Here is a 21,206-nt window from a genome sequence, read left to right as displayed (position 1 = left end):
AAGTCGGCCATTTTGAAAGATGGGCGTTTTTCATGCATTTTAAGCACATTTGTGCTAATTCGTCATGGGGAAATGATCGGAAAAATTCCAATCTAGGGCAACTTAAGCGGATATCCAATGTGATGCAACATTGCGAAGGAATAGTCGATCGCTTGAACATGGAGCTCGTAAGCTAATGGAGAATGTACCATTTTTGACCATTTATATGTCACATACTACCTTAATGGGGACCTAAAAACAGGGCTGCAACGGATTTGATACATGTGGATTCTGATTTGCACCTCTATGATGTCACTCCACCTGTATGTTCATCTCTCCACCTATCAGGGGAATGAGAGGTTACAGTGGCATGGCAACAGCATAGCAACAGCATGGCAACAGCATAGTAACATGACGCTTGTGCCTCGCCCCCTCCTTTGCAGGGGGGGGGGGTGTCAGCTCCAGCTCATGCAAAGACAGAGCTGGAGTGAGGCAAAATGAGGCATGGCTAAAATGCATGATCTGTTTGGTATTTTGAAAAATAAAACTTATAAATATACCTTATATAGGTATGGCCCTACAATATATTATTCAAATATAGCATGATATGTCCCCTTTAAGCTTCTGAGACCCGCCTGTCTGCCTGCATTTTCAACTCTCTCACACACACACACACACACACACACACACACACACACACACACACACACACACACACACACACACACACACACACACACACACACACACACACACACACACACACACACACACACACACACACACACACACACACGAACACACACAGACACACACACACACACACACACACACACACACACACACACACACACACACACACACACACACACACACACACACACACACACACACACACACACACACAACCACACCTACACCTACACATTGTACAACAAACACAGCTCCTAAAGCATAACTAAATATCAGGCTACAGCCCTTGTATATTTTATTATGTGAAGCACTATATGGTTTCATGAAAAATATCTACTGTTTATTGGTAGATATCTCCTGAAGCCTACAAATAAAGTGTGAAATGTAGGCCTGTTACATATATTATTGAGCGATATATATTATACACACTGTTCTGCTTTCTGCACTGACCTCAGCAGCTGTTCTCACTGTAAACATCGCCTCACAATGAAAGCATAACGAGTGAGTAAGTGAGTAAACAAACAAACGGTAAAGGGCAGAAAGTCTGATGCACATTTGATCATCTTGAATAACTTATAATCACAACTGGAACAGTTTGCAGAGCTGTGCTTCGTTGACATCCAGCCATGCGTCACGCCTCTTTTAAACATCACTGTAGGCTGAAATCGTCTCCGGAGAATAGTTCAGTGTACCCTCGGTTATAGCTCCTCCAGAGACACTCCTCTCTCCTCTAAATCAGTGTATCCTCGTTCAAGGCTTCTCCAGACAGCCTCCTCGATAATCGATCCTCTACGAGCCTTCAGAGAAATTAGTTTTCCTTCCAGACGGCGCGCCGACATCCGTTTCCAGGTTGCTGCAGGATGACCTGGGAGTCTGGGACGCGAAATTAGAGAAATTACAAACGGCTCATTTCCGAGTACTCGCGCGCGTCTGCTTGACGCCGGGACGACCGGCCGCCCTCCCCGACAGGCGCACGGACGCGAGGGCCCGCTCATCACTGCGCGCACAAGTGCGACCGCAGATTTAATTATTATTACTATTATATTAATTATCTCAATTAATATTGGGAGTCAAGTCCTTAGTGTGTTTAGCATGTGGCCGTATATTAAGCAGGATATTATGCAGTGAGGGGTCATTATTGGAGGGTGAAGGGTGGTCATTATTCCTTATTTGGTCCCTTGTGTATATGAAGACAATATGAATCCATGGCTGGAATGTGAACTCTAACAAAACCATTAAAACAAGAATACAACATAAAGGACATTTTGTAAAGGATAATGTGTAATGAATGAATCTGCAGCTGGTGATGAGAATACTGGCTAATCGCTCTCAGATTATTATCCTGCTTATTAAACAGCTACATACTAAATAAACCAACGACTTGACGTATTGATCACAATTTTGATTTGAAAATGTAAACATGAAAATGTAGCTTCTGCTTAGAAAAAATGGACTGCTCTACTCGGCTGAAACTGTGATGGCAGCACTGATGGAAGTGTTCTGTAACTGTCCAACTCTGTCACAGTCACAACTGCCGCATCATCAGTGTGCGATAGCGTCAGAACTGTTTGGTGGATGAAGCCTGAAAGTCACTCAGGGCTCAGAGGCCGCCTTCCTGTCTACTCTTCGACAAGGACAGACACACACACACACACACACACACACACACACACACACACACACACACACACACACACACACACACACACACACACACACACACACACACACATTTACACACTGCACATGCTCTCTTACGTACACACTCCATATATCTAGTCAAACACACACCTCTATACTCTCACATCTTGACATGCATACAGTCATGAGCAGCAGTGATACAGGATCAGTTTGTGCCATGTAAGTACAGCAGGAGCCCACAGCTCTTCTTTCTTACGCTTCACTGCTACAGCAGGGCTTTGGCTCAAAATGCTGGTTTAGCATTATTGGGACCCTTCTGTAGCATTCACGCCATGCAGCCGCCCAGCAGCTGTCTCCTGGGACTCGCTATTGTCATGCTCGGCCTGCCTACCTACCACAAAGCACATTAAACAGCCCTGCTAGCAGGCTCAGGTTTCAGTATGTGAGTGACCCTCTGAGGCACAAGATGAAGGATCTGTGTTAATGTTAAAACAGAGGTGGTTTGATGGTCACTGCTGAAGATTATGTTATTTTACACATCAGAGTTGGTGGCATTTTTCTTTTGCAATTATACAATCATATCTTTCACCTTCCACTTTTTTTTTTACCCTGCAAATCAATAAACAGTTTTTTATCAATGTAAACATTTATTGTTTAGTCTGAATCACAGTAATAAGGATAAGTTCACTACTCAGAAATATTTAACAGCTCTAATACAGTGATGCTTGAGAACAGGCTTGGTAGCACACTTGAAATGTAGTTTAGTCATCACTGTTTTTTGTTGTTGCGTTGTTGATTCCAGCCCAAGCCCCCAAAAAGTGTACCTACCGATGAAGCAGTTTTTTTCTAGTGGCTTAACAGTGTTACTATAAATTCAGTATCAGTATGTGACATAATTTTGGGCCAGAAATACTATTTCCGATTGACTAACATTGGGAAACAGACGTTTGTAATCACTGGATGATTTATTTTAGCTAAATCAACTAACCAATATTAACACTCAAATATTCTTTATTTATATCACAAGGTCTTAAAAGTTCAATCAGTTTCACTAAGCTGAGACGGAGCGGATTGGAGGCGGGGCTTATGGAAAACTCAAGTGCGGATGCTCTGTGGGCCTAGATTCCCGGATGATGCAGGGATTTCTGTATTTGAGAGGCCATTTTGGCTTCATGCGCCACTGAGCAGCTTTCATAGGAATGAACAGGATCCCGCCTTCAATGCTGTATCTTTATGCTCTATCTGTATATATCCGTGGTGATCAGCTGTATAGTCTGGGCCATAGTAGTATACCCTGACCTCCTGCTCTGCCACCATTAGCTGTGAGCTTGGCTGTGGTCCTGCTCTCCTGCAGCCACCAGTCGATGGCCTCTTCAATTTTGCATGTGCTGAGAAAGAAGAGCTGTGTGTGTGTGTGTGTGTGTGTGTGTGTGTGTGTGTGTGTGTGTGTGTGTGTGTGTGTGTGTGTGTGTGTGTGTGTGTGTGTGTGTGTGTGTGTGTGTGTGTGTGTGTGTGTGTGTGTGTGTGTGTGTGTGTGTGTGTGTGAGAGAAAAATTATGGAACATGTGAGATTAAGTGTGGTTGGCTGTGGTAAATACGGGTAGGGCCTAACTGTGTCTGTGCTCAGTCAAGTTTGGAATGATTAATAAAGGTTGAAAGTTAAAATAAAAATATGGTTCTTCTGTTTCCATACAGTAGGCCACAGTCCCTCATGTTATCTTTACGATTTGTCTCCTTCAGGCCACTGCCATTCCTACTGCTTGTAATCACGTCAGCCTTTCACACACATGCTTTATTTGCCATCATTTCAACAGACAACTTGAGAAAAAAGAAAACTAATACTTTTTTTAGGCAAAGAGCCTTATTATGCAAGTGGAAAAACTGAAATTAAAGTTTGAGCAGAGAAAAGGTCAATGAATGATTACGAATGAATTCAATATTAACAAACTCTAAGCTGCGGAGCACACAAAGCAATTAAGATTGATTAATCATTTTGAAGATTTCTAAAAGTTACTAATAATGATACTAAGTATGCAAATCAGTCATAGTTGTATATGCAACTGATGTGACGAAAGTGTTACAATTATATAGAATAAACCTTAAGTAAGGCAAAATATGCAACGAGGCGGTCATTAATGAAAAAAGAACAGGCGACTGGTCGATCATGGAGCCCGATGCGAAACCTAGTTGCACATTATCCCGCTTATTACACGGCCCTACACTAAATAAACCAAAGACTTGACTCAAAATATAAATGAAAGGTCATTTTATTTACTTAAAAATAATCTTACTGCTTCCGTTTAAAAAATGTGTCCGTTCCTCTGTGTACCAACGGTTCTGTTAGTGTTTACTTTCTCTCTTCTGCTGATTTCTCTGACGTCCATTGCTCGGCCTTTCAACCTTTTTTTCTTCTCTTTTGGCTCAGTTTAGCCATCATACTTCCCAAGTTTGGTGCGCTCCACAAATATAACATTGAACATTCAAAAAGTATTCCATAGTGTTTTCTGAAGAAAAAAAACAATTTTTCTTGTCCACAGCTGACATTAAATGGACCAGACTTCTTTCTGCGGATTGATAGGACTGCACATAGTCCCATGATCTCGGTCTGTTATCCTTAGCAGCGGTCTGTTAGAAAGAATTCAGCTAAGCCGTGTAATAAATGATCTTCAAGAACCTTACTTCTGTCTCGTAGTAAATATTAGTTTATCACCTCTTATTTCCATTTAACACTATTCAATTCAGTGCTTAGTGGTGGCTGCTCATAGTACACATTACATTTTAAATAACATTTTATCAGCTTCAAGATAATAAACAGTTGATTTTGTAGTTTACTGCTGATCCAGGCCTGGGATTGTTGCAATTATACAATTGACCAGAACAATGATACAAACAGGGTTAATGCTAAATCTGACTGCATGTTCACAGGGACGATAAAGTCATTTATTTGAACATTTAAGTTCTATGAACAATAATCTCATGATAGAGAATCGTTGGCTGATATTGATATTGCCCTCCTGCACGTTGTCTCTCCTCATCTTTCCCCTTTCCTCTCTTCCTCTGTGGTGAAAGTGAGAGTTTGCTTTGTCCAGTCAGCAGGTAGGGCCGAGCCACTGCAGTAACTGCACACAGGCAGAGAGAGAGAGAGAGAGAGAGGGAGACAGAGACAGAGAGAGGGAGGGAGAGAGAGAAAGAGGGAGGGAGGGAGAAAAAGAGAGGGAGAGAGGAAAGAAGGAAGCGGATTGACAGGCGGAGGAAGAGGTAATCCTACTGATTTACAGGACTGATCACAAATAATAACACGCTGTTATTATTTGCACTGACTTCAATTAGTGGTGTGTGTGTGTGTGTGTGTGTGTGTGTGTGTGTGTGTGTGTGTGTGTGTGTGTGTGTGTGTGTGTGTGTGTGCGTGTGTGTGTGTGTGTCACACTTAGGCCTGTCACGATAAATAATTTAGTTGGACGATAAATGTTCCTGGAAATTATTGCGATAAACGATAATATTGTCGGCACCATTGTAAGACCATTTTAGACCACTGACATACTGATAATATATCATAATAATTCTAGTACATCCTTTCAAACAGAACTTTTTATTGAACATTCAACATTGCAAATGAAATGTGAAATAATATTAAAATATATAAATGATATATAATAAATAAAACAAATTAATTAAATTATAATAAATTAATTAAATCACACACAACCAAAACAATAAATTAAATAGACTCAGGCTGGAAAACAGAGCTCTCAATCCATCTATCTATCCATCTCTATATAGATGGATAGATAAATATATAAATATATATATAAATAAATCAATATGAGCACACATTGTCTCACAAGCAAAAAAAATCTCCTTAAAACAACAGTCATGTGTACAGTCCACTGTCCATACAAAGGCCCAGATGCCTCAACAGGCCATATCCAAATCTGTTTTTCGAAGTTTTCGAGCAAAGAACACCAACATGTTTGCATTGCCGGGCAAATGCATCTTTGATTGTAAACTGTCGGGAAGGTGGGGGCTCTCCATCTCCAGCTGCCGTGTTTGCTACCAGCTGGGAAAACGGAATGGAGTGGTTGTGTTTTAGGTGTAGTTTAAAATGCGTGGTATTGCCTGCTTTTGTCGCTACCTTTTTTAAACAAATGCGACACACCGCCCGGCTCACTCAAGCCCGTAGGTTGGCCTCGTTGATTTGGCTTGAATCCAAAATACTGCCACACCGGAGAATCGAGATGTGTAGGTTTTGTAACCAATTCCATTTAATTTTAAATTCCCCGCAAGTAAGTCACACGTTGTCTCCCGCTTGTCGCTATATTATTAATTTGCCTGCTACGCTGCTGTACGTGCACACAGTGTCCTGACCTGGCTGTGTGTCAGCCCCGCCCCTCACAGCGCGCATGGACGGCAGCCACAGCTCGTCTGGCAGCCACAGCGCTCCTAGCTAAAATGCTGGTCACATCCTTATGTAAACAAACACGCATGTAAACGGCAATTTATCGAGCTCAGAAAGGTTATCGAGTCCATTTTTATTTATCGTACGATAAGTCAATTTATCGATTATCGCGACAGGCCTAGTCACACTGCTAGCTCACTGTGTGTTTACAATGAGCCGATATCGAGATTCAGATTGAATGCAAATGATAATGTATTCTTATTACATAGTTAAGATGTAGATTGTGTATTTATTAGGGCTGTCAAATTAACGGGTTAATAACGCGTTAACGCAAAAAAAAATTAACGCCACTAATTATTTTAACGCGATTAACGAATGTGTATTTTTTGTCCTCGGCCGCCCCGTAGTTTCAGAGCGCATCGAGTTTAAAATACCATCTACAAGCTGATGCTGACAGCCCCGCTCCTGACGTCCGCTTGCGGCAGACCACACTTCCAAGCTCTACGGCAGGCACCGACTGGCCATCGGGAGGACCGGGAGGGTGTGTGTATGTGTGGTGCCAGAGACAGACCTTACGTGTATTGTTGTTGTTGTTAGCATCTGGTGCTAGCTAGCTGCGCTAACGGATATAAGCAGCTGTTTAAAAGAAAAGAGAGGAGCGACATTTCGCCGACAACTGCGCCGAGCACTTGACTTTATGCAGGTAGCCAGACATTGGGACATTGTGGGAAAAGTCAGCACACTCAGCAGTCAGCAAGGATAGTGCGCGCAACATGATTGCAGCGTCCAGGCAGCTCCCGTTCGAGCATATGCCTTGAGTTGCACATAGCTCCAACGATCCAACACACACACACACACACACACACACACACACACACACACACACACACACACACACACACACACACACACACGCAAACACACACACACACACACGCACGCACACACGCGCACACACTTTGTATTGTATTATTGTATGAGAGAGGTTCCAGATTGAATTGAGGCGAATATTTGTAATGTTCAGAGGTTGTTGTGTTTAATATTCATGAGAATATTTGTCATCGTTCAAATGATAATAAACATTAGCATAAAGGATATTTGTCCACTCATATGTTGATAAGAGTATTAAAAACTTGAAAAATATTCCTCTAAGGTACATTTAGAACAGATAAAAAATGTGCGATTAATTTGCGATTAATCGTGATTAACTACAGATGGAGCACTGAATTTCGGACTCCAGCTTACAGCTTCCTGCCTACCACCAGCCAAAGACCAGTATAGAGGAATGTTAAGCCCTCCCACTATTTTCCAAGAGGGCGTTGCCAGATTTTCAATTTCAGGTTTTAACCAGGAGATGGCGCTTCATTCACAAATACAGAAAGACAAGTTTCATGGACTTTCAGTTGTGTTTTGAAGAGCATTTTAACACATCAATATTTTGGATCAACTAAAGTATATCTAATCTTGTAATTCAATAATATATAGTCTTTATATATTAAATAATCATAATTATAATGTAAATGTTTACATTACACTTCTTTATTTGTTATGCTCATACTTTAACCTTTACAATCGTTTGCTTTAATATGCAGTATATTTTTGTGTTTGCTTCTTCCTGCTCCCTTTCGGACACATACTGTATGATTTATTATTATTATTAATATGAAGATATTATTAAGATAAGATAAGATGTTACTTTATTGATTGAACATTTTAGTTTAGAATGTGCTGTCCCACGGTAATTCAGAAGGCTCACAGGTCACATTCCGACCATTATTTAAAACAATAGGTGCTTTCACACCTTCTACAGTTTGATTTGTATAGAGGGAGCTCTGTCAGTTTTCGAATTACCCATTTGCTTTCGGGGAGCCCTATTTTTCAGAGCACATCCTGCTACTAAATATGTCACACGCACGCTCTGTTGACTGGCGCAGCAGCGCGGATGCGATCAATTGCTATAAAAACACTCTTCTACTAATACAGACGGTGTCACTATGCCGGCGGATGTGGCCGTTGTTGAAGCCTCTTCAGGCTCCGCATCGGCAGGCCTCTCCCTCGGTGTGGAGCTGTCAAACTCGACCCTAACGCCGCTTACAGCCGGCCAACTAAAAGTTGTTTTCCGTTCACGTTGTCATTTTTAGACTCCTTCGCTTCTTTGCTTGTGAATCCAAAAGCTGTGAGGCTTGGCTGTTTTCGTTTTGCCATATTTTTTTATTACACAGCCAGAGTTAAAAAAATATCAATATGAACATTTCAAATACCGCGCCGGCATCACCGCCATAATCATAGCAACGTAAGTAAGAATGCAGCGCCGCCACATACAGATGGCAACACCCAGACATATTCACAAATATAAAACAAATATTCAGAAACTGTAATGAACAATAACTATTATTTATTTCAAGAACTGTTATTTACAGAAACTCAACATTTCTAATCTGTGTGACACAAATATGCACGACTGTTTTGGGCTCCCCCTATTTATCTCAAAGTCAGCCTTCAGGGGAGCTCCCTCCCTCTTCGGGGGAGCCAAGCTCCTCCTAGCTCCCCCCCATTTCGAACAGTGTCTGTGGCTGAATGGCCAGCGATTAGGTGCGGCGCATTTGTCATAGGTGATCAGAGCTAACTGCCTGCCGTCAGATTTCATTTAAAAAACAGATCTGATTTTAAGACTATTTCTGCGCTCATAAAGAATGATAAGAATAAGAATAATGCGTATTGAACTGGTTTCATTAATTAGTGAGTTTATTTAATACTAGAACCGCCAATCGGGTCAATTTGTGTGATGTGTTGTTGTGTGTGCAATGTAACTTTTTTTCAATAAAATATTAAAGTCTCCCAGTCCCTGACTTTTCCTGAAAGTGTGTTATGTAGCACCCTATGTTGTTAAAAATTGCATTCTAATAGCGGGATTTGACGGGTTTAGGTAGGCCTATACAAAAACCTCTGGCGGTTCTAGTGTTAAGGTAATTAGGTACAGTAGAAGCCCTTTTTTTATCAGTAACGAATTTAGCAGTTGAACATAAAAGTCAACTAACTGAGGGTCACTTGCAATGACAGTGTTGTGTCTAACTGTAAGCTTGTCACTCAGAGTAACCTACCGTTAATTTAGCTGCTGGAGAAGAAAGATCAAGGGGGGAGGGGGGGAGAGAGCTGTGGTTGATGGGCCATTAGTTGTGTAAATACACAGCTGAGAGCTGCCGTTTCATTCAGACTGTTTAAAAAACTGTAACAACGGACTATTTTTCTTAGCGGATGCATGTCAATTTAAATCAATACACACAACTATTTTTTAAATCAATACATAAAACTATTTTTTAAATCAATAAAAAAAAATTCTAAATCCATAAAAGCATTTCAATTAATATTGGGAGTCATGTCGTTACTTTGTTGAGAATTTGGCCGTGTAATAAGCGGGATAATTTGCAGCGACTTGTTCCTTATGGGGAAAATAACACCCGTCATGTGTGTGTAGTAGAGGTGTGTGTGGTTAAAACACTTTCATGAAGTGAAGGAATTTCCTTCTATAAAACAGCTGTGGGCAGCAGTGAGTGTCACGGACATGAATTCATAGATCAAGGCAGACTGGTGCACACACTCTCCTGTCCTGCCAGGCGACACGCCCGTTCTAAGCCGTGTCCCTCACTCCTCACATCCCAAGCATCCCCACAAGTGTATTACGTTGTTACATCGTTTCAGATGTTATGTTTCAGTTGTGCTCTGTCTATGTTCAGTGATGCAAACTTGTCACCTTTCGGCGAAATTCGCCGTTTTGAATCCAAAATAAGTCGTTTGTGTGATTCATGTAGATCTGCAATACAAATATTTTTGGGGTATGGGGGGGGCTGGGACCCGGAGTAATCTGCAGCCGTGAGCTGTTATGTGCCATCATGACACGCATGGTGTTCTTTTTTTATATATTATAATGAAGTACGAGCTGTGTGCACGAGTCTTCCTGCCTGTCGGCTCTGCTCATGGATGTATAATAAGGCTCTGCTGCTCCGAGATGATGGTCTAGCTTCAGCAGCTACATTACCTACGGGTGCGTTCGTTAACATTAACTGTGCGTCCGGAGTCACTGTGGCACAGACTGGACCGCTGGTGAACAGCTGTTAGAACGGGCCGTTCAGGTGTTCAGAGCAGAGCTCCCTGTCGGAGCGGCAGAGCGTGATGTGAACTGAAAAGTTTTTCTGTGGCAATATTATTTAAGGAATCGTTGAGCTAGCTAGCTAGCATACATTGTCACTATCTGCTAACGTTAGCTTTAGCCTTCTATTTCTAATAGTTTTTTTCATAGGCTATAAACAGAGGTGGTATAAGTATATACTGTATATTGTACTTGAGTAAAAGTAGAAGTACTCAGATCTTGTACTTGAGTAAAAGTAATAGTCCCAGAGTGTAGGAATACTCTGTTACAGTAAAAGTCCTGCATTCAAAATGTTCCTCAAGTAAAAGTAGAAAAGTATTATCATCAAAATATAGTGAAAGTAGCGACAGTAAAAGTAGTCTTTGTGCAGATTGGTCCATTTCAGAATAATAGATATGATATGTTTTATAATGATTGATCATGAAAGTGTTCTCAAAGCTGCTAAAGGTGCAGCTAGTTTGAATGACTTTGTATACTGCAGGGTAGCTTGTGGATTTACTCCAGGTGGAACTAAAGTCTGATTTAACACTTGATTATATTTCACTTAATTAATCCAGATCTGTGAAGTAACTAAAGGTATTAAATACATGTAGTGGAGTCAAAGTACACCATGTACCTCTGAACTGTAGTGGAGTAGAAGAACAAAGTAGCAAAACATTGAAATACTTAAATAAAGTACAAGTATCTCAAAATTGTGCCCAAGTATAGTACTTGTTGAGTTTATGAACTTAGTTACTTTACACCATGTGGCTATAAAGATAAAAAGACTTAAGCCTTGCACAGAGGCCTGAAAATACATTTTCAAAATGCTCAACAGTGCTGCCAAAATTATAAACTGACTGCTACACAATTTAAAATAAATGCTTTTATATATTTCTATTAGATGTGACTCTTTGGCGTTTCTGTTATTATTAACACTGCTGCTTTAGTTGTTCTGACTGCTAAAATCCTCTGTCATTCCGTGGGGTGGGGGAGCCGGGGGCTCGGATCCTTGTCACCTTTTTCATACCTGATGAGTTTGCATCCCTGTATGTTAAAAAGCCTCAGTCACCTTAATTCATGTAATAAAAACATCTCAGGTCAGTAACACTCAAAGCTAAATGTGCAATACCATGTTCAGCTATGTTACTATTTATAATGTTATTGTTGTTACATCAGAAGATGTACATATTGAAATGATTTCTTAACTTACAGTAGGCTATTTTTTACAATGTGTGTTGGAAGGATTTATTAAATTACAATGAATATTGTCATTGTTGAAGGCTTTTAGAGAAGGATGAACTATGAGCCTGAATTACATAACATTTTATACCTAAAAACATAAAAGCCACAATAAATAAATCACAATTATTCTAGTTATCTTTACCTCCCGTATTGCTTTCAACCCACCAGCTTTTATGGTGTTGTTAAATCACTAACTGTAAGCTTGTCACATACAGTCTATGGTCACTCAGAGTAACCTACTGTTAATTTAGCTGCTGGAGAAGAAAGATCAGGGGGGGAGGGGGGGAGAGAGCTGTGGTTGATGGGCCAATAGTTGTGTAAATACACAGCTGAGAGCTGCCGTTTCATTCACACTGTTTAAAAAACTGTAACAACGGACTATTTTTCTTAGCGGATGCATGTCAATTTAAATCAATACATACAACTATTTTTTAAATCAATAAAAACATTTTCTAAATCCATAAAAGCATTTCAATTAATATTGGGAGTCATGTCGTTACTTTGTTGAGAATGTGGCCATGTAATAAGCGGGATATGTGCAGCGACTTGTTCTTTATGGGGAAAATAACACCCTTCATCCAGATGAGGATCCCTCCGCTACACTTTGGGATCCTGATCGACCGACGAAACTCCATTAAAATATACATATTTTTGGTGAATTACTGAGTTTAGGCACGTTAATAACGTTTTAATGAAGTTGAATACAGTATATTCATATGTGTGAGTGATTTCATGTCAATTCTGCGAACATAAACATAAATGATCGTGGTGAAGATGATGATTAAATTAGGATTAAAAATCGAGAGCCGGGCTGCATTTCCTCCCGTTCGTTTTTTTCGAATAACAAAATTATTTTGTTAAATAACAACATGGTGATGTTTTGTAAATGATTACATGTCTCTTATTTAGCACAGAGTATGATATCCGTGACATATGGATCTTAACAAAGTTCCGCTGTACATCCAGCGTACTGTATCTGACTTTATTTCACATGAGCTCCAGTGTGGAACCCCACTGCACCTCCTGGTGGATCAATGATCCATTGCAGCTGGCTTCATTATAATTACATTTATCTATCACGGGGGCGGTCTCAAGTCAAGCTGGAGGTTTTCCCTTGAGCGAGGGCAGATCACGTACCAATCACGGCCCTCGCGTTTCAAACTGTCCGAAATGAATCGCTCCATTTGTATGGACAATCATGCGATTAATCGCGATTTAAATATTTTAATCGACTGACAGCCCTAGTATTTATTATTGATGAGATGATTGTAATATCTCCTACATTCCATGTGGGTTTATCTGGCACATTGTTTCAAAAATGTTTTATTTTCTTACACTTATATTGGGTTGAAAGTCAAGAAAGAGTTGTTGAGCTACACACATGTTCATTCAAAAGTGTCCACTCAGGTAAACAGCAAGTTTATTACCTCCACTGAGGACTTCATATCTTTGTTTTCGTTTGTTAGCCAGTTTGTATGCACTATTACAGAAGTACTATCGCCCTAATTTGCATGATACATGGTGGAAGGTGTAGTGTGGGTTGAGGAAGGACACATTTCATTTTGAAGTTAATCCAAATCAGAGTGCAGATAAAAAAAAATCATTCTCACATTATGAGCTGTCTGCGCTCTCTGTGTACCCTTCTAGTTTTCTATTTGTTTTCCTTAAATATTCTCCTGCGGACATTTTCAATAATTACAATAACCCATTGACTGTTTTTAGGATTAATCATGAATTGCTTCCATTTGTCAAAAATGAATGACAAAGTGTCATGTGTCTGCTTGTTGGAGAATTATGTTTGTGGAATTAGTTTTTTGTGTGAGTGAGTGTGTGTGCAATGTTATGCCTAACACCATTCCAGGGTGTCATGTCCCTAATTACCTTGGATCATGTCACTGTGATTTGATTGGTTGAAAGGCTGTCACTGTCACCTATCATCAGGCTCTGCTTCTCCTCGCTCTGGATTCCTCATCTCTTATGTTCCTTTCAGGAATTACGTAAGGGCCTCGTTGCTCGGACCTTCCCTCTCGACTGGTTACTGACGTCTAATTTTGCATCGTTTCAATTGGGCTGGTGTTTCTCTAACTGCTGTTTTCTTGCTTGGAAAAAACCTGAGCCAATCATAGCATTTATAGGCAGGCCTGAGTGGGTGAGAATCGTTGTCATGGTTAAACAAACCTGAAACATGGATGCTTTTCTTTGGCCTATCACTGACCTGATCACTTCTCATGATCATTTGAGGTTATAGCCATAAATAGAAATAACCTTAAGCTTTAAAGGAGCGCAACAACCGGGAGCACATAAATAACTAAGCTAACTTTACTAACTGGCTTGCAAATATTAGTCAGACAGTGTGTCCTAAATCACTCCAGCTTTCACAACTTCACTGGTCCCTATGTGGACTGTAGTTTCAGCCGCATTCACCACTGAGAGGTGAAGTGGTTTACGACTCTAAGATGCATCACAATACATTGTGGAAGTTTTCTGATTCTGATTCTGATTTTCACAAAATAAATAACAAATAAAGCACAATATTTGTTAAAATTGAAAAATATGTGTTAAATTCCATTTTGAATAAAGCATTATAGATCTGCAGACATCCCGGCATAGAAAATTTATTTTACAGATTTAGGAAAATATATTTGTTTGGTAAAAAATCACACCATGATCATTTAGATTTATTTCTCCTAAATTATAACCGCAATATCAGTCAAAATATTCACATTTCTTTTCAAATTGTTTAGATCAGTGGTTCTCAACCTGTGGTACTGGCGTACCACAAGTGGTACGCCAGTAGCTAGCTCCCGCTAGTGGTACGTGGAGGAATCTGACATATCAAAAATATTTAAAAAATATATATTTTAAAATATATATATTTTTTAAATTAATTAATTAATTAATACATTTTTATTTAAAGGTGGGGTAGGTAATTTTGGAGAAACCAGCTTGAGTGCGCTATAATTTGAAAATACACAACCGGAAAAAATCGGCCACTTCCTTACAGAGCCCCTTCTCCAACACACACGAACGCGCAGATGACCAATGAGGGCACGAGATAAGTTTGTGCACAGATGGAAGGCTGAAAGGCAGGTAGGCCATCCAGTTGTTTTATCCGGGAAGCTAAAATGATTGGTCGTGCTTTTTACAGTACCACGGCTTCCACAGATGACATTTTTTTATGGATTTTTTGTCAAAGCACTTAAGATATTCATTGCTATCGGGATGTTAAGAGCATTCCATGGAATATAACAAGTGTATCTCGAGCCGGTTTATCAAACTTACCTACCCCACCTTTAACCTTTACACATAACACAGACATATAAAATACAGGAAACACAACTAAGTAAACAAAAAGACCAAAAGCAGTCACTATATTGTGCACATTTGGGACATTAAGGTACACTATTATTACTGCAACAGCAGCTGATGGTTGGACAATATGTTAACAGTAGGCACTAACCTCAGACAACTTCAATTTAAAACAGGCTATAGGGACAAGTGCCATCAGTTTGAGGCTTGATTGAATAACATTAATTAAAAAATAAATCATACTATCAAAATGCTACAACGAATGAAAATAAGCTTGAGATAATTGAAACTGTGGTTTAAATTAGTTCTAATTGGCTATTGTTGTCTTAGATATAGAAACGAAAATATTTTTTTTATTTATTTCTGGCGTTGCTAATTACAACCTTACTACCCGCGAACAATTAGCGAACGTTGCAAGCAAGCTAAAGAATGAAGAAAGCTGAGTGATGTTAAAAACGTGGCTCAACACGGGAGGTATTCGGAAGAGAGGTACAGAGGAGAATATTACCAGCGAAAGTGAACAAGTGAATGAGGAGGAGGACAGTCATCAACCGAGCACAATGGCAGGCTCCGCCAGCAACGCAATAGTGATATTCACTGTGATGGAGGAGAGAAGTGACTCAGGAAGAAGGCATTTGCTCAAAGGATGGAGAGAAGGCTGTGACCGAGGTCAAACGCTGAAAAAGCACACACTTGTCCTTAATTGTTATCTTTTTTTTCTTATCTTTTTTTTTTTTTTTTTTACTTTGCCACCACAGAAATGGCAATAGCAAACATCAGCAGACTGAAGATGAGCTATTAGCCCTTAGGCTCATCTGCTCCTGGTGGCTTTCATTATTATTGTGGAACTGAATTCCCAATAGGACATTTTCTGTTACAATCTAAGTTGTTGCAGGAGGCCTACATTCACACTTTGGTATAGGTCCAGGAAATGACATGTGTGTACAGTTGACATTTGTTGTGTGAGAATAAGTTATTATTTTGTTCTTTATATTCTCACTTGTGGTGTGTGAGTGAGTGAGAGAGAGAGAGAGAGTGCACAATAAATAATGTTATTATGAATACATTTGCCTCCGAGTCCTATATGAACTGCGCATAGACTGTATTTTAACATTGGTCATATGGTGATACTTGGGGAGAGCCAACTATTTTCTCAGGTGGTACTTGGTGTAAAAAGGTTGAGAACCACTGGTTTAGATCAAGAAGATACTCCTTTGTTCCCTTTATTGTGGGAATTTGAAGGTCACCATATGATGCATACATTTCACACAAAAGTGTTGACAATCAAATTAAATGGCACAGCAACACAGTATATTGTACGAATCAGTAAATAGGAAGGAAGTGACAACTATTTGTTAAACGATGCACCAGTAGACGACTACAGAATACGGTTAATACTTAAGATGCGAATCTATACTGTATATTTTCATAACAAAGCAGTGCAACATTTTTTGAGACAGAAGGTGGAGAGTCTGTGCCCCCATGTCTCGCTCACAGACGCTGAACTGTTGCTTTGCTGTGGCCCTGTTCAGATCCAGGTGATCAAAATAGAGACGGAGGACAACAGAGAAACCCGCTCTGCCAAGGACGCCTTGCTGCTCTGGTGCCAGATGAAGACCGCAGGGTGAGCAGTGGAATAGAAATACTGTGAAATTCATCATAATTTATGGAATGTACGCAGTATTAGTATCTTGGTGCTCCTTGGTTTACATTTTAAGAAGGGAGAAAATATGTCTGTGTGCTCCAGGTACCCTGAGGTCAACATCCAGAACTTCACCACCTGCTGGAGAGACGGCCTCGCCTTCAACGCTCTCATACACAGACACAGGTAGTGTTCCTAGCTCATCTCTAGATGCTCACACTGCACATGCTCTCTTACGTACACACTCTATATATCTAGTCAAACACACACCTATACTCTCACATCTTGACATGCATACAGTCATGAGCAGCAGTGATACAGGATCAGTTCACACAAATGAACAGTTTTACAGGACAACTGCAGATTGACAATAGTGGGAAAGAAGGCAATGTTGTTGAGTTATTTTCATCTAATTTACATAATAATTGGCATATGTTTTTGTATTTCAGGAATTCAAGTAATATGATTTTGATGTACAAACATGAACAAAAACGAATTACATTAAATTGTGGATAAACAGAAATATAGAGTGGAAAGGGTGTATGAGAAACTGAGTTTCATGAACTTGCGCCCTGCAGACCTGATCTGATTGAGTTCCACAAGCTGACGCGGTCCAATGCAACCCACAACCTCCAGCAAGCTTTCAACATCGCTGAGCATAACCTGGGCCTCACCAAACTCCTGGATCCTGAGGGTGAGAGTGAGCTGCTTATAGTGTAGAGGTGCTTTTCTTTCACTAACTGAGATCATAACAAAATCTGTGTTTCTCTCCCTCTGCTCTCTGTCTCAAACAACACTCTCAGATGTGAACACAGAGAACCCAGATGAAAAGTCTATCATCACCTATGTGGTCTCCTACTACCACTACTTCTCCAAGATGAAGGCTCTTATTGTGGAGGGCAAGAGGGTTGGCAAGGTAACAGAGTGGATATGTGCAGATAGATACACACATAGACATCAGTTATGTTGCAAGGTAAACGTCCGTGAATTCTATCCTTTCTATCACAGAACTGGGAACAGCTAGCCTTTGTTTAAATGTTAACTGCAATGTGTTCTAGCTGTTTGTCATGGACTACTCGTATCTATCTGATGTAGTTTAACTGAATCTACTTGACGTCAAAAATAAAAATTGTTGTTCCACATGTGTCACAAGCAGGTCAAAACCACAGAGTTTTTCTTTTCTGGATGATATCAAACTCAAAATGACAGGACACTCCAAAATGTTATTAACCATTATGATTGTACTTTTAATGTATATCATTCAAAATGTATAACTCCAAATGTACATCTTTTAGCAAAAGAATAGATAAACTATAAGAAAGATGTCAAGCACATTCTTGTCTTAAACAAAAGTGAACACAAATATTTTTCTTGTTGTTTGTTCATCTATTTGTGAGATTCTGCGTTCACAGTCTCAATATTCGCATATGAGAGTAAAAGCTCCACAGACAAAAAAATGTCTATCCCTGGGAACTACTACATTAACAACCTTTATGTGACATTCTATGAAAGTTGAAGGGCCTTCATTAACTGCTAGCTAAAACACAAGAAATAGAGAAATATAAAAACATTGTTATCCTGAGAAATGTCTCTAACTGTATCTCTCTCCTGCTCTTTCTCCTTTCATTTCTTAACCCTGGCTCTCTGAATCTCCTCCTAACCTTCTCCCTCGGTCTGACTCAGGTGCTAGACAGTTGTATTGAAGCAGAGAACATTGTGAACCGCTACGATGCCCTAGCCTCAGACCTGCTGGACTGGATAGAGAAGACCATCGCGGTCCTCAGCAACCAGAAGTTCGCCAACTCTCTGACCGGAGTCCAGCAGCAGCTGCAGGCCTTCACCACCTACTGCACCATCGAGAAGCCCATCAAGTACGTTGTGTGGATCTTTAAATGGCATCTTGAGATTTAATGCCATTTTTGTCTCATTTATCAAATGGCAAATGCAAAATGAGGTAGGCTTCATCGTGCATGTGTATGAATTCATGCACACCCTATACTTAAAAGCACAATGTCCTTAAAACACTACTTCTGACCACATAGTTAAAAAAGTGGAAAGTCAATCAATAATTGAATACTTGAAAAATGTATCCACTACAACATTTATGGATTTCCAGCTGAGTAAATGTGAGTATTTGCGGCATCTGTTGAGATAAGAAATATATATGAATATATAATAAGAGAAAGAAACAACAATATATAAAAGCATGATTTTGAAAATGGTTTGAACGACAAGGGGCTGGAGGAATTATAATCCTGGTCGTCCATATATCCATCCCATTTTCATGAAATATATATCTCAGGGATGCCTGGGGAATATGAAAATAAAGTGAATACCTTAAGGTTTGGGATCATACAAAATGTTACTGCAGAAATTGCCTTAAACTCTGGGAAAACACAAAGGGCACTGTCTTTGTTTTCTGACAGTAATAGACAAATACAATCGAATCAGAAAAAAAGAAAATGAGATAAATGAATAATGCAAACAACTGTTACCTCTAGCCATAGATGACATACTTCTCAGAATTAATCAGTTTCCACGAAAAACATGTGCGCACTTTCTCTCTCTCTGCATACTGTACATCAAGGTCACAATGTCTTATTTTGATTGACCGGCTCCTTGTTTGTTCAGAAAATGTCACTTTATTGGATCAAAGAAGTAACGAATGGCCAGGTGTTGGTACAGTACCCCCCCCCCCCCCCCAGAGGGATGAATGATGAGCTGAGAAATCGTCCTCTCCTCAGACCTCCGTTCACGCTGTTAGTGTCCTTCAGCTCTGAAACCTGAGCAACTCTGCGTCTGAGGTTTCTTAATCCAAGCACGTCCTACACAGGAAGCGGCCTTTGAAAATTGATCTTTTTAAAGAAACTGACTAACTGGATTTGTCCGTTTCTCGCTCAGGTTTCAGGAGAAGGGGAATCTAGAAGTTCTTCTGTTCACCATCCAGAGCAAGCTCCGAGCCAACAACCAGAAACCCTATGTGCCTCATGACGGGAAGCTCATCTCAGAGATCAACAAGGTCAGACATCCCCACTGCGTAGTCCTTCTATTAAACACATTATATCACCTTTTACTAAATCATTCAGTGGCGACACACAAGTGAGTTATTGATAAATGAAAATATTGACATGGCTCTTGAGAGAAAACTTGCACCTTCAACATGAACACTTTACTGTAAGAGCCAAGCACATATTCTTATTTGCGAAAAAAGTTATTTATGTTGGCATGACATTTACATATCATTTTAGTTATTACGTACTTAAACTACATTAGTTTACCAGTTTGGATCGAAACTTTGTGTAAGTGGCCTAGGACCTTTGCAAATTGGATAAACAGCCACTAAAGTTATTTTCCTGTTTAAACGGTAACATTTTCCATTACCCTATTATTGTTCTATGACATTACCACCATTAATGTTTTTTGTATCGTTTTGTATCCCAGGCCTGGGAGAGGCTGGAGAAGGCCGAACATGAGAGGGGCGTGGCTCTGCGTAAGGAGCTGATTCGTCAGGAGAAGCTGGAGCTGCTGGGTCAGTGCTTCGACCACAAAACCACCATGAGACAAGCCTGGCTCAACGAGAACCAGAGACTCGTGTCACAGGTATGTTCCTCACAGAGCTGAAATACTGCTATACAGTTCCATTTTCCTTTAGATGTCATATTTAAAGTTTTATGCATGCTATTTAATCTACTTTCATAGATGCAAAGTCCAATATTGCAGATGATAATACATTAAGATAAATATTGGATACATTTTAGACTTCATTCGTTTCAAAAAAATGAAAGGGCACAGCTTTAATGTGAGTTTAGGACCTGCACATAAAAGCATGATTCATCACAACTAGTCTATCCTGGACCAGTCTGCAACTTACACTTAAGTGTGTTTGTTGGTGTCTTATTCATGTGTTTCATCACTCTGTTCCTTTGATTATTTCTTCTTTGTTTACAGTAGGAGACATCGTTTGTTTAGCAGAAGAATCTGGATTTTAATGAGATTACAAATGTATCCAGAAAATGGTCATACTTTAACAGTACATGCACTATACCAGTTAAAACACAAAGTGGGTCTGCAGGAGGATAGTATTCCATTCAGATGAATTGACAGGCTGTATAATAATAAAATAAACCTGTGTATGTAAAGTCCTATAATACTGTGTGCAACTCTCTTTTCTCACT

General features: G+C 39.9%; 1 protein-coding gene across 4 annotated transcripts in view; it reads left to right on the top strand.

Annotated features, from left to right (window-relative positions):
- Positions 1 to 21,206, top strand: part of sptbn4b (spectrin, beta, non-erythrocytic 4b) — a 154,291-nt gene that overhangs the window by 25,629 nt on the left and 107,456 nt on the right. For all 4 annotated transcript variants that reach the window (XM_079675508.1, XM_079675507.1, XM_079675506.1 and 1 more), the window contains exons 6-12: positions 16,922 to 17,013; positions 17,137 to 17,217; positions 17,610 to 17,725; positions 17,835 to 17,947; positions 18,715 to 18,902; positions 19,933 to 20,050; positions 20,473 to 20,631. In XM_079675508.1, coding sequence (XP_079531634.1) covers positions 16,922 to 17,013; positions 17,137 to 17,217; positions 17,610 to 17,725; positions 17,835 to 17,947; positions 18,715 to 18,902; positions 19,933 to 20,050; positions 20,473 to 20,631 — 867 coding nt within the window. The remainder of the gene's footprint in view (positions 1 to 16,921; positions 17,014 to 17,136; positions 17,218 to 17,609; positions 17,726 to 17,834; positions 17,948 to 18,714; positions 18,903 to 19,932; positions 20,051 to 20,472; positions 20,632 to 21,206) is intronic.

This window comes from Notothenia rossii (genome assembly GCF_949606895.1).
Source record: "Notothenia rossii genome assembly, chromosome: 4".
Classification (NCBI taxonomy): Eukaryota; Metazoa; Chordata; class Actinopteri; order Perciformes; family Nototheniidae; genus Notothenia; species Notothenia rossii.
The sequence above is the reverse complement of the archived record's forward strand: the minus strand, read 5'-3'. Positions and strand labels throughout refer to the sequence as shown.